The sequence below is a fragment of the Equus przewalskii genome, chromosome 31 (genome assembly GCF_037783145.1).
Source record: "Equus przewalskii isolate Varuska chromosome 31, EquPr2, whole genome shotgun sequence".
Taxonomy (NCBI): domain Eukaryota; kingdom Metazoa; phylum Chordata; class Mammalia; order Perissodactyla; family Equidae; genus Equus; species Equus przewalskii.
Genome location: NC_091861.1, coordinates 27,858,592 through 27,882,518, shown reverse-complemented (window position 1 = coordinate 27,882,518; position 23,927 = coordinate 27,858,592). Strand labels below are relative to the sequence as shown.

Below are 23,927 nucleotides of genomic sequence, written 5' to 3'. Positions count from 1 at the left end.
GAGCTCCCGAGTGAGAGTCCCCCGGGCGGGGCCCGAATCTGTTGTAACAGGCCCTGCGGGGCTTCTGGCGAACACCAAAGTTTGAGCCGCTGTGTAATTTCTGCTTTCTTTCTTTATATCTGCCAGTTTGGCTCTCAAATGGCAATTTTTTTTTTTCGAAGTTTGTGATGGGGTGGAAGAAAATACTCCTAGTAACCCCAGAGTACTGATACTGTAACGTGGTGGTAATGCCTGTGTTAGCCAGCTGTAGGACAGAAGGGCTTGTGCACTGGCTCGGAGTTTTAGGAGAAAAACGTGGAACTGCTTAAATCTTACACTCTGATTATTAGTGGGCTATTTTAGGCTTATTTGTGTCAAATGAGGTTTTTTTGTGTCTTTTAAATTTAGCTTTTTTCTTTAGTCAACAAATGTTCTTGAGTGTGGGCTTGTTGGAGTAGTTTTCTTTCTTTTTTGTTAAGGTTTTTATATTTCCTTTCAATTGGAAGAAAAAGATTAATCTATGTCATCAAAAACTCCTAATGATTTTGTTGTGGGAGGAAAAATCATTTTAGAAAGATGTTTTATAATTCATTTTTTAAAAGCCTTTCCTGCTCAATAAAACGTGTTAAACGTGTATGCTTAATAAAATGTGTAAAATGAGACTGAATGGCAGGGTGTTACATTATCAGTCTGATTTATAACTTCTTTCTTCGCATTTTCTCATGTATGGATCTGTGTGAATATTAATTAGGCCTTAGAAGACCACAGCATCCGCCATGCAAGAATTCTGGAAGCTTTAGAAACGGAGAAGCAAAAAATTGCTAAAGAAGTACAGATTCTACAACAAAGTCAGACTAATAGGGATAAAACTTTTACAAGTGAGTAGATAATGATTTTAGCATCATTTTCTGAAGTTGTGTGTGTTATTTCATGTAATTACTAAAATGTTAGAGTTAGTTGCCTTTGTGTATTCAAAATGTTTTATTCTAGATGTTGCTGCCTTTTCTGGATCCGAATAAATTTGTATGAATGATTGTTTTTAGAATATTCAGTTTTTAGAATATTTGGTTATAAAAGCAAATAGTTAAAATTCCAACTATTATTTTAATATGTAACATGTTTTTAAAAATACGATATCTTATTCTGATCCTTAATTCTTTTTTTTTTTTTTAAGATTTTATTTTTCCTTTTCCTCCCCAAAGCCCCGGTACATAGTTGCATATTTTTAGTTGTGGGTCCTTCTGGTTGTGCTCTGTGGGTCACCACCTCAGCGTGGCTTCATAAGCAGTGCCATATCTGTGCCCAGGATCCGAACCTGTGAAACCCTGGGCTGCCAAAGCAGAGCGCTCGAACTTAACCACTTGGCCACGGGGCTGGCCCCTGATCCTTAATTCTTATTTTATAAGAATTATTGTCCAGATTGTGCTTAATCAATGAGTACTTCATTTTCTTTCTCACTTGGACCTTATTTTTTTTGTACATATCTATACTTCTTTGTATAACACAGCATGTTTTCAATGTAAACGTTTTTTTCATTATGGACAATTTCAAACAAGCTATAAAAGTGGACAGGTTACTACAGTAACCCCTCATGTACTTATCATCCAACTTCAACAATTACCAACGCCTCTCCAGTTTTGTGTCAGCTATCCCCAACGGCCCGTCTCCCTGAACCATTTGGAGCAAATCCCAGACATCCTGCCATTTAATCAGTGGATACGTCGCGGTGTGTCTCTAACTAGAGAGAGACTCTTTTCTCTCTTCCCCTGTCGCTCTTTTAAGCATGACTACGACATTATCATCACACTTAAAAGTATTAGTAATGATTTCTTACATTCATCAACTATCTGGTCCCTATTCAAATTTCCTGGATTGTTTCATAAATTTTTTATATTTGTTTTGTTTGAATCAGGATACAAGCATGATCCACACGTTGTGTCGGTAGATACGCCTTTTAAGTCCCTTCATCTGTAAATTGGCTCTTCTCTTCTCTCTCTTTTTCCTCGTGTAGTTTTGTTGAAGAATTCAGTTATTTATCCTGTACAGTTCCCCAGATCTGGTTTTGCTGATGGCATCTCTGTGGTGTTGCTTACTAGGGTCCCCTGCCCCTATATCCTCTGTACAGGGCTAGGTATTTCTAGAGTCCTATCGTTCAGGTTCAAATTTTTAGCAAGAATACCTGGTAGTTGTATACTTTGTATGACTTCTATTTTTAAGTGACTTTAGAATTAATACTTTTTGTATCTCTTGCAGGAGAGAAATAAATACATTGTATTAATACATCTTTTTATTCCTCTTAGGGCCTAAAACAGTGCCTTGCAATGAATACTTGATTTTTTTAATCTGTATTAATAAGGAATTTTGTTCTTCCAAAAACGTGTTTTTAGTGGAATACTGATTATGAGTTTGACTGAATAATATAGAAAATATTTATGATAAAATCTTAAATTTAAATTAGGAACATGGAATTGTGGACTAAATTGTTTTCCTTTTTTGTTCTCATGTCCTGATATATCTCTGTCTCTGTCTCGATATCTATCTATATTTTTTAAAATTTTTGGGCAAAGTAGAAAACGATTGCGGTTCTATATAAGTAAGGCTGTAGTGTACTTTACCTAATACTGTAAATAAGTTAGAAATTAGGAAAACAAGAAGTTAGAAAAAAAATCTTTAAAGGTATTAGAAGGAAAAGCATTGTCTTTGGCTTTTCCTCTCTTAGAAAATCCTGCCCCCCGCCCCCGATCTCAGCTTCAGTTTCCCCCACGGGGGAAAGGCCTCATTTCACATGAAGGATATTTTTATTTCACCACTGAGAGTTGAAGACAAGTTACTCAAATACCCCCTTCACCTTCTATAATATGTAGTTCAATTGGTCATATAAAATCAGTATTTTTTTTTAGGAAGTGTTCTGCCTAGTGATTTGCGTTAGGCTCGCATGTGTATTTTGAATCTTCTCGGTGTGCTTTCTGTTAGTTCAGCTGAACTGGCGCTCCATGAAACTCTCGATGCTGATTCAGGAGGCCAACGCCATCAGCAGCAAGCTGAACAAGTGTTATGTGTTTGCCAGGTGAGTAATTAGTTAAATGACCTAATTGTAAAGGAGTTCTTTGTTTTAAACTAGTTGGCCTTCATGTCTTTCTTTTTTCTTTTTCTGGAGACACGCCATTCCACAGTGCCCGTCTAAGAGCACACGGGCGTCAGGGCCCCAGGGCCCTCTCAGACCCCTCCGAGAGCTCCCCCTGCTGTGGAAAGGCTTTCAGCAGTTAACAGCCTGGTGTGCTTTATAAGCAGAATAATTTTAGATGTTTTAGGAATTTACCGATTTTCTTTTGAGTTGAAAATTTATCAGTGTCCTACATTTTAAAAGGAATGTATCATATTAGAATTTTTTTATTTTTAACATTTTTATGTAAGGAGTTATTTTAACACAGTATGTACTAACATGACTGCTGTAGTAAAAGTGCCTAACTTTGGAAAGATTAGTCTCTCAGGGGGCTGAGTTTTTATGGAAGGTACTCTAATGCAGAGAACTCCGAGTATAGATGGGTGTGTGTGTTTTAGGATAAGCGTTTTCCTTTCATGCCTCTTTCAGACATGATATAGCAGATAACGGAAGTGGTCCTGACACTTCTGTTCGGGTTCGTAACCTGCGACTGGGCATCTCCACTTTCTGGAGCCTGGAGAAGTTTGAATCTAAGCTTGCGGCAATGAAAGAACTTTACGAGGTTTGGCATATTGTTAAAATTTCTATAAACTTTTTGAAATAAAAAATGCAAAAGTGACATGTTCCCAGTAAAGAAAATTTGGCAAATAAAAGAAAAGGTAGGGGCTGGCCCAGTGGCCGAGTGGTTAAGTTTGCGCAGGTTCGGATCCTGGGCACGGACCCAGCAAAAATCGAACACAAAGTTGTATTGAAAGAATGCCTATTCCGTGATCAGGGAGGGTCAGTTCCAGGCAGGCCAGGTGTGTTCATAACAGAAAACCCAGAAGACGGAGAGGAGTCCTTCCTCACTGGCAGTGTTTCTCTCTAGAGGGTGCTTTGAGAGTGGTTTAAAGTTTTTTCTTTGTGTTTATATGTATTGATAGTTTCCAAATTTTCTACAATAAATGTGGATCGATTGTGTAATTAGAACCCCCCCAAAACACTGTACTGAGGTCTTCTGATCATTCTTGCCTTGACACACACATTAAAATCTGGTACATGAGTTACCTCATTACCCTGCTTCCTACTTTCAGCTGTTTGTTGCAATCTTCTTTACTTATTTTTCCCATGTAATTAGGCTATTTCTGAATCAAGCTCTATATAGTATTTTGCTAGAACTTTAATTGATATTGCTTTATTTAAATTAAAATATAGATTATTATCATCAATATGTTCAGCCAGGAACTGATTGAATCTTAATGCTGTCAGGTTATTCTTTTATTTCTCTTCTGAGGATTTTTGTCTTTTTTGTTTTTACTTTGTTTTCTAAATCCCAAGTTAATTATTTCTGAAATATTTAATGATTCTGTTGCTTTTATTAGTAGATCTCTTTCAATATAATTCCTAGCATCATGTGATTTTTAAAAAATTTTATCAGGAATGTGATTTTTTTCAGACTTTTATCAGATAACCTGTGATTTTGCTCATTTTATGTTGTAAATCCAACAAAGTGTTTAAACCTTTTTTCTTAATTGCTAGGCATTTTTAAACCCATAATTATTAGAAACTATATATTTTATTTTCCTTAGAGTAATCCTGGTAACAAGAGTGAAGATGTCTTTTGTGATCCTGAAGATGAATGGGAGCCTGACATTACAGATGCGCCAGTTTCTTCATTTTCTAGAAGGAGGTAAAGACATTTTTGTTACTGGTTTTCTTGTTCTGGGTATACATATATATCATTTCCTTATTTTAAAAGAGCTATTTATTTTTGCGGTGCATATGTCTGTAAAGAGAACCCTGTAATGTAAGAGAAATAATATGTTACTGATCAAATTACAGCACTTAGGACTTTAAATTGTTTATCAGTTAGAAAAGGAATGAAAATATCCAGTATTTCACCATGTAAGTGTTAAAAGCAACTTAGAATAGCATTAATCTAATTTCCTATAAAAATGAACAATGTTTATTACTTTTAAATTACCCTTTCTTGAGAACTTGGCATATTCTGTGATGCTTTATTGTAAGTTATAGAGTTTTAAATGCAGTCTTGTTAGTATGAGCACCATGGAAGAATAAATCATGGGGATAGAGCACTTCTATATGTGACAAATGCTGCTTGTTAACTAAAGACATGAAAGACTTCCACAGTGAACAGATGCTTTTCAAGGAAACGTTAGTTCTGCTTAGACTCCAGATGCTCAGACTGTGGAGAGGCAAAGGACATAATAGAAAGGCTTTCATCTTAGAATTCAGTTAGTCCATTAGTTTGGTTGTTAAACAAATAGTTCTTTTTAAATGAATGCTTCTCAGTTTGGTTTTTAAACAAGACTGCTGTCTACCGTGTCCTGAGGATACAAAGATGAATAAAGAATGCTCCCTGTCCTCAAGGACCAGGGATGGAGGAAACTAGAGGCAGGAGCAGCTGATAAAGATGTGAACTAAGGCCGAGCAGAAGGACTGGATGGGAGAATCAGGTTTATGTGTATTCGGGAGGCAGAATCAATGGGACTTGGTGGCTGGTTGGGGGTTGAGAGCGATGAAGGGCTCAAGGATGAATCCTGGTTTAACTTGGGTGACTGACTGGAGGAAAATGGTGTTCCCTGAGGTGGAGGGTAAGATGAGTTTGTTTTTGAACACGGTGAGTTTGAAGTTGCCAGGGGACATCCATGTGTATATTTGGGTCTAAAACTTGGAAGGAGGGACTTGGGAATTTTCAGGGTGTAAAGGTCAGTGGCATTCATCCAACAGAAGCACCATCACTCCCAAGAACATATATTAAATGCATGCTGAGCATTATCTCATTTAGTACTTACCACAAAACTAAGAAGTTGGTGCTGCCATCACCACCGTTTTACAGCAGAAGTAACTGAGGATTTAAAGAGGTTAGTAACTTGTCCAAAGTCCCAGAGCTGACAGGAGGAAGAGCTGGTGCTCAAATTGGTGCTGAACCTCTTAGTCTCAAGTTCTGTGCCCAATGCACAATAAGCTCGTCACTGAGACATGGTGCTTGGAGACGGAGAAAGGTTTATTCGTATTGGCCAGAACAGAAGGCAGGAGGATAGGCGCTCTCAAACCTGCCTTGAGAAAGAAGAAAGCAGGGGGTCTTTACAGAGTGAAGGGGCTTGCAGGAGGAGCTTCAGAGAAACCAAAGGGGAATCCTTGTTTCTTTCATTCCAGATAAGCCCTTGGGCAATCTGACTTCTGGGCGTCAAGGGCAGGTGGGGGCTGGTTGTCTGGTGATGTAACTTCCTTGAAGGCATTCTTTTTCTTCTGCAAAAGAAGCTCATAAATGCTTGTGACCCTTGAGTCACCCCTCATGTTAAACAAGAAAACAGCAAATTAACAAGGTTAACTTCTTTTGATCTGTATCTGTGCTGGGAACAAGGTCAAAGGGTAATCCTGTTCTTGTTGAATATTGACAGTGACCCTCAGGTACCCACTTCAAAATCCAGGTTTGAGTGACTCCAAAGATCCCGGTTTTCTTGCCTGCTCTGCCCTATTGCCTCTCTGTTATATATGAAAGGGCAGCATCCTTCTGGTTAAGTAAGTTTTTGCACTTCATTGCCTTCAGCTCAGGTCCGAGTCCGTTGGGGTTTCCAACCTTCTTAGGCCTTTCTTGTGGTGGGTCACACTTATTTTAAAGTCATTTATAAAATCTCCTCAAGGAGATGGTCTACTTCATAGTGACCCTTCCCCTGGTGGCTTTTGCTTTATTGACTACCTTCTAACTGCTGTGCTACCGTGTGAACTAGCTGAAACGTCACAGGCTCTACACGACAGCTGCGGATTTCAAGCTGGGAGAGATACAAAGCATGTCCTTTACATGGACGCTGAGCTCCTTGAGTGTAGGGACACCATCTCTATCCCCTGCAGTGATGTCGAGTAAAAAGTCACAGAGCCGATTAGAGTCTGAGCTCTGCTCTGTGCTCAGGGTGCCTGTGGGCAAATGCCCTTGTGTCTTTAGGCTTTAGTTTTCTCATTTATAGAATGGAGACCTAAGAGGTCCTGTATAAAACGCGGCTGCTTCTCCTACTCCTTCTACTGTGGCCGCTGAACTGTAACGTGGGACTGATGACGATGATGACGTTGCAGAGTTAGGAGGAGTAGAGACGATTGTGTAAAGTCCTACTCTGGTGGGTGGGTGTTCAGCAGGTGCAGCTCTTGTACTGAGTGCTCAGTGTGTATCGAAGAGGATTGAATCTTGGCCCACAGAGAGTATGTGATTTCTGATCCGACACCAATAAACAAACATGTGTCTTCAGGGATTTACCTCGAGGCCTTCGAAGGAGAGCTGGGCTCTGGCACCAGAATGAGCTCAGCAGTCCTGGGGTGGACCTGGGCGCCATGGGGTGGAACAGGATGGGGTGGACCTGGGCGCTATGGGGTGGAACTGGGCGCCATGGGTGGAAGGGGATGGGGTGGACCTGGGCGCCATGGGGTGGAACTGGGCAGGATGGGGTGGAACTCGGCGCCATGGGGTGGAACTGGGTGCCGTGGGGTGGAACTGGGCGCCATGGGGTGGAACAGGATGGGGTGGAACTTGGCGGGATGAGGTGGAACTGAGCGGGATGGAATGGAACTGGGTGCCATGAGGTGGAACAGGATGGGGTGGACCTGGGTGCCATGGGGTGGAACTGGGCGCCATGAGGTGGGATGGTGTGGGGTGGACCTGGGTGCCATGGGGTGGAACGGGATGGGGTGGACCTGGGCGCCATGGGGTGGAACTGGGCAGGATGGGATGGACCTGGGCGCCATGGGGTGGAACGGGAGGGGGTTGACCTGGGCGCCATGGGGTGGACCTGGGCACCATGGGGTGGAACTGGGCACCATGGGGTGGGACGGGATGGGGTGGAACTGGGCACCATGGGGTGGGACGGGATGGGGTGGAACTGGGAACCGTGGAGTGGGATGGGGTTGAATTCCGTGGATGGGGCTTGGGATGCTTAGCCAATAGAGTGACATAAGCCTCCCAGAAATTCAAACCAGACCCACAAATCCATCAGCGGATGATTTATAAATTCCTGTAGATTTTAGAATTATTGGTTTTTATTTTTTTTATCATAAGCAGATACAAACTTTGTGTATGTAGAATTGTGGATCACAATATGAGCGTTAGTGACTAATGAACATTAAAATGTTAGCCTATTGAAAGTTGGTGATTTATATCTTATTTCCTGCTGACTTTAGGTCAATAATTAGGGACCCAATAGAAGTTTAAAGTGTTACTGAAAGATAATATTTTCTAAGATTTTGAAATTAGGTGTTTTCATTTGGCAGAGACGTTTTTGAGAACTTCTATAATTTAAAAGTATCATTTTAAAAAAAATGAATTGCTCTTGGTCAGAGACCTTGTATGTGAAGTTTCAGCCTTGTAAGAATGTTTATGACAGAATTGCAAACTCTGAGAGTGCTCGCAGGTAATGGAAACGCTGACAGATTCTTCATTACGGACCTGCCCCTGGGCAATGAGATGCCACAGTTGTTCTGCCATAAAATAGACTGGTTTGGCTGCCTGTAAATTTTGACATGTACTGTCAACAGCTGAAAGTAAAATTTCGCCTGATGTTAAGTAAGAATTCTTTGAAGGGCATGTGACAAGCATTTTCTTTATTTGACTGTAAGCATTGTTTAATATGAGAGTGCTGAGGGAGAAAGTTTTCCTGGTTGAGACTTAGTGTAGCATAAGGCACCCTTTCGTTCCAGTCCTAAGTACGAAACAGTGTCAGCGTTGAGAGTGGATGTTTCCTCTCCCTGTTATTAGTCACATTTCTTTGTTCCTCTTATAGGAATTCAAGGGGAAAATTTGCATTTGAAACCTTTAGGCTCCTCCAGATGGAATGCTTTTGTTTCACAATCTTTGCAGCAAACAGTATCTTCCTTTGAGTGGCCGACAGCAGTGCAGAGTTCTGTTCAGAGAAGACTTCGAAGGGTCCAGTAGCTTTGGACCTGGGTCACAGCCCGAGTGGCTTCATTGACATCCACAGGGCTAGAGCTGGAGTTTAGACAATGGATAGAGGAATGGCAAAATGGAAGGAGACTGCTTTTTCCAGAAGCAATTAGAAAGAGTAACAGCTAGACAGCCAGTCACACTCAAGGGAGAGATTGGAGGGTTTCTGTGGGCTGAGGGAGCAAAGAGAGCGGTGGACACGGAATCATTTCCTCCCCTGTTCTGGCTACACTTCACAGGTGCTATGCCTTTCACACAGTGTAGCAAATATTTACCTGAATGTTTATTTACCTAGATCGTTTAAAATCCTTCCCAGGATAGTTCGCTCAGGATAGATCCAAGCTTCCTTAAGTGGCACATAAAGTCAGCCTCCAGCCGGCCCTGCGCGCCGCCCAGCCCCATTCCTGGCACGCTCTCCCGCCCAGACTGCGTCCCTCTGAGCCCCCTCCGGTTCTCCCAGTCGAGTACTTTCTCTTATCGCCGGGTCTCCCCACATGCTGTGCCTATGTCTGAAACACACTGTTCCCTGCTTCCCAAGCCTGCTCCCCATTGGCTGACTCCTACTCACCCCTCAGTGTCCCTGCTCCAGGAGGCCCTGCCGAGTCCTCGGGCCGGTCGGGATCTTCTCCAGAGTCTGCCTCAGCACTCTGGGCTCTCATCACACTCACCACTCTACTGTAGTTGTTTGCCTGGTTTCTCCTGTTTCCCGTGGACCTTGAGCTCAGTGAGCCCAGGAACCATGTTTGCTGTGTTTCCCACAGTGCCCAGAGCCTGTAAATAGCGGTACTCTATAAATAATTATTCTAATCAATTAGCTCTGTGCTTCTTAGAACAATACCTGTAAATAGTAAAATTCTTGCTCAGTGAACCAAATTAATTTAATCCTTGATGAAAATGTTGCCACGGAGGACACACACATGCATGTCCATTTTCTTTAGAGAATTAGAAATAAATATTCTTAATAATTATTCCATGTAGTATATAACTACTAATCTTATGGTTTATCTTCTTCCAGGAGCAGGAGTTTGATGAAGAACAGAAGAATTTCTGGCTGTTTACAAGACGTACAAGCCCACTCAATGCAGAACATGCATTCTTCACATTCATCAGGTGCTTGTTTCATCACATTTTCTTGTATAACGAGAAAGCCTCAAGTCCTGGCTCCACCACTGCCTTGTTTCATGTTCTTGTGTAAATCATTTTGTCTCTGGAAGCTTCCGTTTCTGCTGTACAATGCGGAGAGTGCTGGACGGCCCCTTCCCCTCCTAAAATCCCGTGATTTATGTCACAGCCTTTCAGTAGAATGGCTAATTCAAATGTGGAAGACGTGTTCAGAAGTGTGTAGGAATATTACTTTCTTAGAAGTGAAAAATGCGAAGTGTAGAAGATTGTGTGTTATAGACTCTCATTTGTGCGAGGAGAAAACAGACGTGTACGCGTGTGCTTGCACACGGGTAAGATCCCTGGAGGGCTGCGTGGGGGCCGGCAAGCGCTGGTCGGCGGAAGGACTTTGTCCACGGCAGCCCCTTTGGTGCCCTCGGAATTTTGTCCAATACGCCTGTATCATCTATTACAAAGTTACTGTAATTGAGAAAGTGTTTAAAAGAAACGTTATAGGAATGATTCCACTGAATGATTATTTTATACCAATATTGATTATAATGTTAATTTTCCTACAGAAGCGGGGATACACTGTAGATTTGTATGTGTAGCTACTTGTAATAATTAAGATTACTCCCTGGTGAAATGGACTATTACACGACAATAAAAAGGAAGCTCTGAGTCATACAGCAACCTGGGTGAATCCCAAAAACATGTTGAGTGAAAGAAACCACATAGTAGAGAGTACCTCCTGTATGATTCTGTTTATATGGAGTTCAAGAGCAGGCACAACCCCTCCATGGCGAGGGGCACCAGGGGCAGAGCAGGATAGTGGGCACGGGGAGTCCTGGGGTGGGTGACGGCAGCATTGTGCACAACTCCTCCATGGCGAGGGGCACCAGGGGCAGAGTGGCATAGTGGGCATGGGGAGCCCTGGGGTGGGTGACGGCGGCGTTGTGCACCTGCTGTGAGTGGGGTGACACTGGTGTGTGTACAGACGTGTGAAAACAAGAAGCTGTACGCTTAAGATGTGCACACTTCACAGAAGATCAATTACAACTTTGTAAACAAAAAGTTTTAAAATTACTGTGTAATGTCATAATCTATTGATTAAGGTGTTAGTGGACTGTGAGTAGCCATGAAAGGTCTCATCTTGACTTTAAAATAAAGACATTATGGTTTCTTTTTTTTAAGTTATAAAATTATCTTTTGGGAAGATAATTATCTTACTCCTTGTTTAATCTAAGGTAGAACAAAATATGCTAGAGGCTTTTTATTTACCAGCAAAATGAAAGCCTATATATCTGTGGTAGCAGCTGATTCATTCAGTGTTACTGGGGAGTAAGATGTCTTAGAAAAGTACTTTTTCCAGATAACTAAACTTTCTCTTTTTGGGCCATTTTTTAAGAGCCCTTCTTAAAAATGAAAACATTAAGGGGAAGTCAGAAATATGAGAGGTCCTTGCTTTTCGCAGTTCCGGAGAGGGAAATGGGAGCCCAGCTGTGTGTTTGGCGGGGCCCTGCCTGGGCGGCTGTGAGGCCCCGGGAGGAACGCGGGCCTGCTGGGCGCGGAGGGCGCTCGCCAGCTGCGGGAGGGCCAGCAGGGGTCTCAGCGTCTCACCTGAAGGTCACACTTTTAACCCAGATTTTTGCCGTCTCCTACAGTGCTGGTGCTGGGGTCACGAGTGCACTGGGACAGTTACCTTCTTAAGCGGAGGATGTCCAGTTAACTGTTCATCATGTTAGAATGTGGCCACCAGCCTCGTCACTGTATTGACTCGTTATTACCCTGTGGTGATACAGCTCTGGGTTTTGCAGCTTTTCTTTTTTCTCTTCCCAAATCAAGCTCTTGTCTTTGTTCTAGGCGCTTGATAGTCCCCTCCTTGTGCCTTTGTCTCATCTTCCCTTTCAGTTCGCTGTTCCTAGTTGCCTCTGGCCCGGACCAGGAAGCTCAGCTTGTGTATTAAATGAGAATCATTTACCCATGTGTCGCATTCCAGGACAAAGTTATTTCCAGAGGCTCCGAATGAGCTCTTTCCAGCCTTTCTGTTTCCTTCTGGTTTGCTCGGTGCTTAGACAGTCAGGCTGAGAGCCTGCGTCCCGGCCCGTGTGCACTGGCTGTCGTCGTCCGCTGGCCGCAGCCTGTCGTGGTGACACCGTGCTGGAGAAGGAGCGATTTTAAAGTAGTGTTACAGACACGTTCCTTTTACCGTAGTTTGCCCTAGAATTGCCTGCTTTTCCAGCTTATGAATTAATCACATTTATTTCTTTGGATTATGTTTATATTATTTTATTTTACGTAGCTGCCATTGTCTTCACCAGGTCAGTGTTCCTTGGGTGTTACCAAAAAGTAAAGGAGATTAAACCGGTGGTTACGTGGACGCTGGATTCTCTGTTACCAGTCTTGTGTTTGAGGAGCTGGTAGCCTCTGGGTCGAGGCAGCTGAGAGGCTAGTGGATCGCTCTGTGGGACCGTGCTCTCACTCTGGCGTACAGAAGTGAGGACGTGTTGAAAGAAGAGTAACCTGCTTTGCGTTCATCGACCGCTGGTTCTGTAATTGCTTTCATTAATGCACTGGTTTGAAAGTATTGTCCTGAAGACTAGGCTTAAGATGGCTCTTTTCTGCCGATATAGGTTTGCTGGAGAAATCAAGCACCATTTACTCGAATTCAGCAGAATCGTTTCTTCCTGGAATCTGCAAAGAATTGATCGGTTCATCATTAGATTTTCTTGGACAGAGTTATAATGAAGAACAAACGATGGCAGACAGCCTGATTAATAATTTTCTTAAAATTGACGACGGGCTACTTGCCATTTCCAAAGCTCACGAAGAACAAGATGAAGACAGTCCGTGCAACCGTAAGCAACCCTCTGCCGTGCTGGCTCGCACGCGTGGCTCTTTTCTGCACATTACACTTTGTTCTGAATGGCTGTTCCTCACATCTGGCTTGTGCTTTCTGACGACGGTAAAATGTTTTAATGGCGATCATATGATCATCTTTTATTTGGAGAGGATTTCTTCTAATAATTTTTCTTCTCCTTTCAAGTGTTCTCTTCAGATCGAGCAACCCAGTCCTTCACGATCCAGGTGGCAGGTGCCTTCGAGCAGCTGGTGGTGCTGACCACACACTGGCTGAGTGACTCTGTGTCTTGCACCAGCACAGCCAGCCTTGGGGATGAATTGAGACAAGAAGTTAAAAATCTCGGAGGCTACTTGCAGTTATTTTTGCAGGTAAGTTGATCTCCTGATCACTTGAAGAATTTGGTTGTTCTGTAAGGATTTCTTGACTTCCCACTGTCCGCATCTTCCCCAAAATTAGATCTGCGGGTTTCAGAGGGCTACTGGTTTGAACTCCTGGGACTGTGGATGCCTATGATTGATTTATTGACCCAAGATTTCACATGGCTGTCTGTGTGCCGGGCACTAGGAGGGCCAAGTGACTTACGAATACTGACTCCTGTAATCCTCACATCCACCCCAGGAGGGGCTGCGGTGATTTCACCATTTCATAACCGAGGGAGTAGGGGCGCTGGGAGGGTGAGTGGCCTGTCTAGGTCACGTAACTGGTAAGTGATGGCTTTGAACCCAGGCAGTCTTGGGCCCAGAGTTGTGCCCCCTCCCCTCACACCATGCGGGCCCCCATGCGGGCTGTTGGGGAGGGAGGCAGAGTCTTGCTCTGGTTATGGGTTGGGTTTCAGCTGGTGGTGAGCTAGTCGCAAGCCTGCTGATACAGAGGCCAGGAAAGTAATTTTGTTTTCTTGCTTACCTGCATCAGATAAGGTGAGGTTGGGCTGTAAGGAAGAAGTAGGATGAAAGCTTACTTTCCCTCACATAAAATCCGGAGGTAGGCATGGCGGCTGTGCTCCAGAGTCCTGGGGATCCTGGCTCCTCCCCGTGCACCCTCCGTGCCTAACGCATGGCCCTTGATATCAGGGTCCACCAGGGCGGTGGAGTTCAATGCACAAGGGGAAGGACTGACAAAGGAAGGGCCAAGTGGGCCTCCTTTTAAGGGAAGTTTCTGGAAGTTGCCATATGACATTTGTATTTGTGTATCTTTGGCTAGAGCTTTGTCACATGCCCTCATCCAGCTGCAAGTGTCACTGGGGATGTGTTGTTGTTGTTGTTGAGGAAGACCCGCCCTGAGCTAACGTCCGTGCCCGTCTTCCTCCACTTTGTATGTGGGGTGCCGCCACCGCGTGGCTGAGGAGGGGAGCAGGTCCATGCCTGGGATCCGAACCTGTGACCTGGGCCGCTGAAGCAGAGTGCGCGGAACTGTAACCACTCAGCCACGGGGCTGGCCCTAGTGTTTCTCATTCTGGATGGCTCTGTGCCGACCACATAATCAGGGTTTGGTTCTGTGGAAGGCCTGGGGATCGACCTTGGAGAATACCCAGTCATCGCCCCATCAGAGCACTCCTGCCTGAGAATTCCTTGAATATGCCAGGAGAGCAGGCGTGGAGATACCAAAAGGGATAGGTGTCGCTTGTTAAAGTGGATAATTCGGCCTCAGGACAGCATGTTCTAGAATATCTGGACAAATCTGATGCTACGGTGCCCGCCAGATGGCTCTCCACCGTGCTTGTTGCAGTGGAAGTTTGGTTGTGTCAGCCTCCTGAGTGGGCTGTTTACTTGCTCGAGTTTGGAAACCGTTCTTTGACAGTCTGGCCTAACTGCTCAAACCGAAATCAGACGTTTAGTTTGAACGGCCCGTTGCTCTCCCCTGGAGGTGTTTCCGGGTCTCCCCAAGGCTTGGTGAGGCATTTCTCGTACTGCCTCTCCGATGACCGTGTGCTTCACCCGCTGTGCCCTTTAATAGGCCATATTATTTCAAGCCTCCGCACCTCAGCGGACAGTGAGCTCTTGGCAGGTAGAGGGACGTGGGTGTCTTTTCCCACAAGGACTCACTGTGTGGTGGATGCCAAGTTGGGCACCGTGGCCGAGTTAACTGTAATTCACCTCGGATGAAGGGTCACTTTGGACAGAGGAAGCAGGGAAATGGAATGACTCAGACAGGGGGCACCGCAAAGCAAGGGCGCGGGAGTCCCGGATGGAGGGGCGCTCTGACAGCGCAGGGCCGCCAGGATGGAGGGACGGCTGGCCGGAGAGCCACACCCCGAGGGTGAGCCCGCGCTCGCGCCTGGAGACAGAAGCTGGTGAAGGGCGGTCTGTGGTGGAAGCGAGGGCGAGAGGCTCTTAGTGGACTCGCAGATTTTAGAGGCAGCACAGGAATCAAGCACAAACCAAAACCTGCCATTGGCACCTGGAAATCCAGGGTTTGATCCCGTGCTCGGTTAGTTGTCTGTCCTCGGGCGAACTGCTAACGTCTGAGTCCCCCGGTTCCGCCCCCGGAAGGTAAGAATCGCAGTGCCTGCCCGGCAGGGGCGCTGAGGGGTCAGCTGGATTGAGGTTGGAAGAGGGTGCCGCCGGGGTGCCTGGTATGCAGTTTCTTTCCTTCTCTTCATTCTCGAGGAAGAATACTTTGAACTTAACTCGGGGGTTGTGGCCTGTAGTCCTGTGAGAGACATTTCTTGTAAGGAACCGAGGACAGAGAGGGCAGGTGACATGGAGGAAGGTCAGGCTGAGCTCAGGAGGGAGGCTGTGAAGCCGCAAAGCTGGATTTAGTGACTGCACTTTCTACGTAAGCATAGTTTGAGCATCCTTCCGAGGTAGGGGGGCAATTAGCACATTCCAGAAAGCAGCCCAAGGGCAGTGTTTGAAGAGGCCCTACAGAGACAGCGCAGGGCCAGCCGTTCCTCTCGGTGTGCTCTGCTGTGCACACGGGGCCTTTTGTGTGAAGGGGGGTTTGTTTTTTCCCTTTTCCCTTCTCTTCCCGCTCCCTCTCCTTTTCCTTGTCCCTTGATAAAAGAAAATATCTTTATTAACCATCTGTCAGGTGATTATAGGGACAGGAAAAGTTCAAGGTAAAGAGCCACTGTTCTGTTCTGTTCTTTCAGCGTTTAGGTATCAGTTCTGTCTTGTCTGGTGAATCGTGCACTTGCCTCGTGTCTCCTGCTGGTGTGTGAGGCCTCGGGGGGGGGATGATGTTCCCGTCACTCTGTCACCGTTAGTAGCTTAGGGTCGTGCTGTCCGGTTCCAATGGAGGCTTTGATGAAGCAGAGTCACTCGAGCAGTGAGTGCAGGGTGTGTTTTCTTCAGACTGGTCTTCCCGTCTTTCCCTCCCTTGCAATCTCACGTATCTGATGCACTCGGCCCTTTTTATCTCACAGGGCTGCTGTTCCGACATTTCCTCAATGGTGAAAGAGGCTCGGAAGGAAGTAACCCAGATTGTACAAGGAGCTGTAAAGTCTGTGGGACAGCTGGCGGCTCTGAAGGGGAGCCAGCTCCGCTTTCTGGAAGGCAGTCTCAGTAAGGCTGCCGGCGTCCGGGTGAGTTAGCATGGTTAGCGTGGAGACGTCACCGCAGGCCACAGTAGAGACTTCTGATGACAGTGTCACCAAACATGATACGTTTTTATTTTTCAAAATGGCACATGCTTTAATAGTTTAGCAATATGATTTGAAACTGTTTCCGTCTAGGTTGGTTAAATGTCCTGGTGCTTTTAGAACCCTCGCCATACCTTTTGGAGCTGTGGTTGGGTGACAGCCATGTGCTCTGGAGGGTTCGCTCTGCCAGTCAACACAGGAAGAGCTCTGTGATTCTGGAAAATTCGTATTTGCTTGCTGTAATTATTCGTGCTGCTGAAGACGTAGGATTCTGTTAGGATGTTGCCGTGTTCTGGCCGCACGTGCCCTGCCTGAGATGACACACATCCTCACATGTGCACGGGTGCTGAATTGCAGAGCTGCTCATTTTCTTTCCTTACAGACTGTTTGTTCCTAGTCCGGCTTTAGTTGAACTTAATAAACTCGGAATGTATTACAGTCTTAAAATAAGCAGAAAATATAACTTAATTATTGGACCACTGAAAATATATATAAAGCTTGAATTTGCCAGTTAATGCTCACAAACGTTTTCTAGGAGGAGTTCGTGGATGCTGTTTGCGAGGGTGTGGGCATGGGAGTGAAGACTCTCCTGGATTCTGGACTAGAAAAGGCAAGGGAGCTGCGGCAGGAAGTCTTGATGCAGTGCGCCCAAGATGAGGTACGCGAATAAAAGGATGTTCTGTATTGCACCAGTAGTTGACAAAGCTGACTTTGTAAAATAGTTTAACTCAGTGAATTAGATTTTTGTGAATTTACATATTTTAGTTTGTGTTGAACTATTTTTTACTGAAAAGGCTCACAGTGTCGTACGTCACCATGATGTTTCCCGAGTTACTCTTGCATCACTGCCACCTCTGTTTGTATTTTGCCGGGTCCCGTCGTGGCTTTTGTCAGTGGGAATCTGGTCTGTGGACAGACTCCCGAGCGGAATGGAGCGTGGCGGCGACATCTAGTGTCCACTTTCTGCTTGTCCTCTGCCGTGTCTTGGTTCAGGTCTCTGCTTTTCCACTTAAGAATGGAAACCACCATTTATTGATCCCATCTCTTGAAGTAAATATTTTGCCAGGGGCGTTCACATCAGTTATTTCATGTGAAGATATAGAACCAACGGAGATTCGAGTGACTTCCTAAAACGCGCCTCTCCCCGCCTCATCAGCCGACTGGCATTCAAGCATGAAACCCATGCCATCTGAGGGGTGGCCCGTGGGCAAGGGCCGGGTTCTGACCTTGGCACACCTGCGTTCAGACCTGGCTCTGTCGTTTCCAGCAGTTGTTCATCGGGTCACTCGGTGCTCTGACCTTGTTTCTACACCCGTCGTGTACTAATGTCACAGGTCTGAGCTGTTTACTTATTGAATTGCCTCCTGGTGACAGTCACTGGACCAGGTCTTTACATGTAATAACAGTGAACCTCATGCCTGGCGAGGCAGGAGCCCATCGCTCCCTGAGTGGCACTGGGTGGGGCACCTCGCCCAGCCTCCCTGAGACGGGTTTGCGTCCCACCTGCTCGACTCCGTAACGCAGCATGCCACGTAAATCAGTTTTGTAAGTTGTGGTTTGTGCACAACTTGTGATTTTCTTTACCTGCAGTTACTACTGGTGAGGGGGGATTGGGAAGATGAAAGTTCAGGTCTAACGGCTGTGAATTTCAGAGACTTGTCTCTTCTGGAATCAGACTTGTCTCTTCTGGAATCTTGTTGTAACGACTTGTTAAAACCACCCCGCCTGTTCCCTTTGTCCTGCTGGAGCCAGTCGGTGGGACGGAGCTTTGTGGGGACGTTTGGGTTCTGAGACCGTCCCGCGGGGATGAAGACTCCTTTAGTGCATGTTGGTTATCTGGGCCGCAGGCACGCGGAGGCCCGTCAGCTTCCACCCTCTGGGTAGTGGTTTCCAGGAAGGCCTGGAGTAAGTTGGATTCTTTTCTTTTGGGAAAACCTTTGCAGTCATGTCCTTGCGGCTCCCTTGGCTGAGGGGAACTCCACGGAAGCCAGAGGGGCTCCAGCCCTTCCCCGGACCACGGGGCTGTGTCGACCTGTCTGCTCAGACAACTCCGCCTCTGGAGAGAAGCAGAGCCTTATGCTCTCCCCTCCCTCCTGTGCAGCCCTGAGCCTCTCCCCCGAGCCTCACGTGCTCCCTTTGAAGAGTGAGGATGACCATGCATACTTTATAAGATTGTTCTGAGGGGTGTGGCTTAAGAACAATGTACAGGAAAACACCAAACCTGGTGCCTGGCAAGCCTGAGGCCCCTCGCTGGCTCCTGTCCTCCTCTGCATACGTCTGCCTCTCTCACTTTGTGGTTTTGTTTTGTTTTTAAAATAAAAGCGCATTCAAGAGGAGTTCATTCAAAAGGAGTATTGCCACTAAGTCACGATCTGTGGGTCTAATCAAGTTCCAGCAGCCACGAGGCTGCTGTAGGTTCTTGGTGCCGCTTTGAGGAAAGGGCTGCTGGAGCTCATCGGCCCTCTGCTGACATCTGGGGCCTGGTTTTGCCCAGCAGCAGCGCCCTTTATCCCTAAAACATGTCATCGCTGTTTGCAAAGTAGGATTTCTGCTGGCAGTAAGTGCAGAAGGGTCTAGAATAAGTTAATGAAGACTGGAGATGAAGCCAGGAATGCGAGTGTGCTCAGGAGGCAGAAGGCAGGGTGTGGGTGGCGGCTTTGGGGTCGTTCCGAGGGTCAGGCCGTCCGGATGGAGGGTCTGCTCCCTGCACTCTGTGCGGCCCTCCGCCCTCCCTCCCGCCCTTTCTCCCCACAGGCTGCCGGCGCCGCACTCTTATTCAGGGGGGTTGACTTGTGTTCTTGTTACGGGAAAACTCATAAGGCCCCACAGAAGGAAAACAGAATATCCGAAGAAACAGAGATAGGCTCAAAATAAGGCGCTGGAGCTTTAATTTTAAAGCTGGAGTCAGGGGAGGAAGAGGAATTGGATGTTCTTTTTTATTTTTTTACTGTGTCGAGGAAACTGGAGTTCGGGAGTTCGGCCTAGGAAGAGCCCTGTGGGTGAAGCCGGGTCAGTCTAAGCAGGAAGCCCTGGCAGACATGAAGAGAATGCCCGTCAGGGTCAGCCCTGAGCAGCACGAAAGCAAAGGCGTAGGATTTAGATCCGGAGTCTGAGGGGCTGGATCCGCCTCCTTGTTTGTAAAGGAAGACAATGCACACGCAGCCTGGGGCTGTAACTGGGGATTGAATCATAAAGCATATGTGTGCGAAGTACGTCAGGCTGAGAAGCACGATATCGTGTGGGCTCACTTAGGTGGGATCTGAAAACACGGAACTCCTAGAAACAGAACAGATTGGTGGTGGCCAGAGGTGGGGGGTGGGGGCAGGGGAAATGGTGAAACAGGGGTCAGGAGGTACAAACTTGCGGCTATAAGATAAATGTGTCCTGGGATGCACTGTGCAGCATGGTGACTATAGTTAACAGTACTGTATTACGTATTGAGAGTTGCTAAGAGAGTCGATCTTAAAAGTCCTCATCACAAGAAAAAAAAATTTGTCACTCTGAGATAATGGATGTTAACTAAACTTATTGTGATCATTTCACAGTAAATCAGGTCATTATGTTGTAAACTTTAGACTAATACAATTTATACGTCAGTTGTATCTCAGTAAAACTGGGAGAAATGCATCTATAGAGTTCTTAGAGCTCAATATTTGCTTGATACGTTAGTTACCTCACCCCCTCCAAGGAAGTTTTGGAAATTTCATTCCTGTAAATATTTAAATATAAGACAAATGCTATTATTATAACAAATATCAGAGATTATCCATATCTAATGTAGAAATCAACGTGCATGTTACTTTGAAAGAAATTCCACTTATGCGCTGTAGGTTCTCTGGCTGTTTAGCTGCGGGCCCAGTACTGGAACTCCAGTCTTCTGATATCTAGATTAGAGCTCTCCTCCCTGTCTGCTCCCACAGAGTTGTAGGATCCTTATACTTCTCAGTAATTATCTGTATAACAAAATATTTGAACACTCCCTGTAGGCCACGGAGCAGCTGAGCGCCCGTGCCGTGCGGCTGATTGGGTCTCTTGAAAACATCTTTGCTGAATGGAGAACAGTAAGAGACACTGGCTTGTTTCTCTGTTTAATTTTGTTGAGTGCGTTTACCGTTTCATTGGCCTCCCGTGCAGGTCTCTCTGTCTCAGTCTTTCTCCTGAGCCGGCTAACTCCTGTGTGCGTTGGGTCGAGTGTGTACCGTGGCTCTCTCGCTGCTTCCTCTCGGGTGTCATCGCTTATTAATTTTAGCGATGGATAAGATATTGATAAAAGATTAATATTAAGGTATTTTATCTATTTCTTGCTGCTCCTGGTTTAGTAACTGTCAGCTTTTGCTTGGATAGTCATTATAGGCTAAAAAATTGTTTCATAATCAATAAGCTCAAAGATTTTAAAACAAGTGAATTAGATTATTTTATTCTCATGTCACAGGTAAATAGAAAAATATACACTAAGTATATAATCAGTGTGTTAAAAAGGAGAGAAATTTCGATGGCTTGAAAATTTTTATTTAAATAAATGAGAGCTATAATGTTAAACTCTTAAAAATTTAATAAATTTATCTTTTATGATATTGGATAATAAATGATACTGTTATTTTGTTCTCGTGTAATAGGATGATTGGACTTTGACTTAAAATTAATTAAAAATTCATATTTCTTTTGACAATAGCAGTTGTTAATATTGAATCTTGGTCCTGCTTGTAAAGAAGTTAAGCTCTGGTGAGGAAATGAAACTCTTTCTCTTTCTTTGAAGATAAGGTTCTGGCAATTAAAATCATCTTGACTGAGGCTTACTGCCATGTAGCCTAGTATGTATGTTAAAAATATTGACCTTACTTACACAGAAAAGCTTCAGAACTCACGTACAAGAAGAAAGTTCCGGATACCAAGATTTGAAGGAGATGCTTGATCTTGCCCCGGAATTCCTGAAGTTAAAGCAGTGCTTGGAGCAAACTGTTGAGATGGTCATTTCTGCGCTGAGAGGTGTGTGTTCCCAGCGGGCTTTGTCGCTGGAGCCTCAGGCGTCTGGGTTTCTGGTCTGATCTCTTGCTAAAGCCTCTTGATGCCTGCATTGCCATACAGGGGCTCGTGATGGGGTGCCCTTCATAGGTCACTCCTCTGCCTCCATAGTCAGACCCCGGCCACCACGAGCCTCCGCAGCAGATGAGCTGAGCGGCCTGCGGTCGCGTGGGGTTGTTGTGACAGGGTCCCTTTGGGGTACAAGGCATCTGGAGTCTGGGCAGGTGGTAAGTCCCTGTGGACAAGGACGGGGTCTGAGCTGTCCTCCTCTGTGCACAGGATGCCGCGGTGACGTCGGTCTCCTCAGGAGGCGCCTGGAGAGCCTCTGCAGCCTGGCCAGGGGCCTTCGTGACGACTCCCGTCTGTGCGCCGCTTCTGCCGCCGGCCCTGAGAGCAGCGACCCTCAGGCCGACCCCCGGGAACTGGAGTCGCTAGCCAGCTCACTCCTCTTCTCTTTCGAAGCTGGAGAAAGGCCTGACTTGCTGAGACCCTGGGAAGTTTGTCATCAGCAAACCAGAGCAGGAGGAGCAGGCCCATCTGAGGGCCCCAGGCCCGCCTCGGGCGGGAGCAAAGGCGTGCCGACGCGCGTCTCCGAGCTGCAGGGCGCGGCCCCGGCCCGGAGGGTGCAGTGGGTGTGAGTGCTGCGTGCGGGCCCTGTGAGCGCGCGTGTGGCGTGCACGCACTGGGGGATTCTGCCTGGGCGACGTGGGGCAGACGCTGGAGGAGGTGTCCTGTAGGACCCGCCCCTGCCCTTTGCCTCTGCGCCCGCAGACAGCGCTTGCACGCCCGGCGCCCTGAGTGAGCGCGCGTTCCCCGGGAGGCAGGGATGCTGGACCAAGGCGGTCGCTGCAGGGCGCCGCTGCCAATGCGCCGGGTGCCTTCCAGGAGCTTCACCGCGGGCCGCGCTCCAGCTGGCTTGCGTTTCCTGTGGCACTGGACCCGGGGTGCTCGCTCAGGTTCCCTGTGTGTTTCTGATCGTCCGCGCCCCGCCGAGTGGAACTTCCGCCGTCGAGTTCTAGAGGTGGAGAGGGTCGTGGGAGGACGCTTCCCGAAGCTCGCACCTCCTCGCAGGGCTTCCTGAGGCTGCAGTGTGAGACTTCTGCTACTGTTCCGTGTTCAGTCTTTTCTTTCTGCTTCCAAACTCATGGCTTCGTTGGTCAGAAACCTTTTCGTGTCTTTGTAAAGTTTTGTATACATATATTTATATTCTTAAGTAAATTGTCATGCAGTATTTGAATGGTGAAAACGTATTATTAAAATTATGTGCAGTAATAAACGTTATAAAGAGAATACCTTTAATAAAGCTTGTCAGCGTCAGAATCGTCCCTTAATCTAAGGTTGTTTTTTTAATTGATTTTCTTCATTTACTTTGTTCCTGACTCAGAATTGCTGTAATAGCTCTGCCTGGGTGATAGCTATCCTAGGGTTGCAAGTCCACAAGTAATTAGGAAGCACTAAGCAGATGTTAATATTATGACTACTACTTAGATTATTTTTAAACGTTGTTCTGCCTCTTTCTAGTCGGTTTATCTGGGATGGATTTATCCCCATGTCCTACAGCGAAAGAGCTTGCACTCTAAAGTTGGACACGTTCTTCACACACTCGGGGCCTGAGTCCCAACGAGGCCACGTAGTAATGCTTGTTGTTTATCGAGGGAACATTGGCTTATAACATTATATAAATTTGAGGTGTACATCAGTATATTTTGATTTGTGTGTCAATTACATCATGTTCACCACCCAAAGACTAGCATCCATCGTCACTCACACGTGCAAATCACCCCTTTCACCTCCACCCTCTCCCCTCCCCTCTGGGAACCACCAGTCCAATCTCTGTGTCTGTGTGTTTGTCATTGTTTTTATCTTCTATCTATGAGTGAGATCATACGGTATTTGACTTTCTCCGTCTGACTTATTTTACTTAGTGTAATAGCCCCAAGATCCACCCATGTTGACACAAATGGCATGGTTTCATCTTTTCTATGGCTGAGTAGTATTCCACTGTGTTTACGTACCACCTCTTCTTTATCCATTTGTCCTTTGATGGGCACTTAGGTTGTTTCCAAGTCTTGGCTATCATGAATAATGCTGCAACAAACGTAGGTGTGCAAATATCTTTATGCATTTGTGTTTTCATGTTCTTTGGATAAATACCCCAGCAGTATATTATTAATTTTCTGAGGAATCTCCATACTGCTTTCCATAGTGGCCGCACCAGTTTGCACTCCCACCAGCAGCGTATGAGGGTTCCCTTCTCTCCACATCCTCTCCAACACTTGTTGTTTCCTGT

At 45.8% G+C, this 23,927-nt stretch overlaps 1 protein-coding gene across 3 annotated transcripts in view; it reads left to right on the top strand.

The window, feature by feature from the left end:
• The window catches only part of KIF14 (kinesin family member 14), a 52,825-nt gene extending 29,863 nt beyond the window's left edge, over window positions 1–22,962 (top strand). For 2 of the 3 annotated variants that reach the window (XM_070602019.1, XM_070602020.1), the window contains 12 exons: window positions 731–857; window positions 2,953–3,046; window positions 3,572–3,704; window positions 4,711–4,811; window positions 10,087–10,181; window positions 12,806–13,030; window positions 13,219–13,403; window positions 16,400–16,558; window positions 17,151–17,273; window positions 20,602–20,676; window positions 21,463–21,601; window positions 21,917–22,962. In XM_070602019.1, the coding sequence (XP_070458120.1) occupies window positions 731–857; window positions 2,953–3,046; window positions 3,572–3,704; window positions 4,711–4,811; window positions 10,087–10,181; window positions 12,806–13,030; window positions 13,219–13,403; window positions 16,400–16,558; window positions 17,151–17,273; window positions 20,602–20,676; window positions 21,463–21,601; window positions 21,917–22,275 (1,815 nt within the window). In that variant the 3' untranslated portion in view covers window positions 22,276–22,962. The remainder of the gene's footprint in view (window positions 1–730; window positions 858–2,952; window positions 3,047–3,571; window positions 3,705–4,710; window positions 4,812–10,086; window positions 10,182–12,805; window positions 13,031–13,218; window positions 13,404–16,399; window positions 16,559–17,150; window positions 17,274–20,601; window positions 20,677–21,462; window positions 21,602–21,916) is intronic. The other variant, XM_070602021.1, reaches the window with a different exon arrangement.
• The last annotated feature ends 965 nt before the right edge of the window (window positions 22,963–23,927 follow it).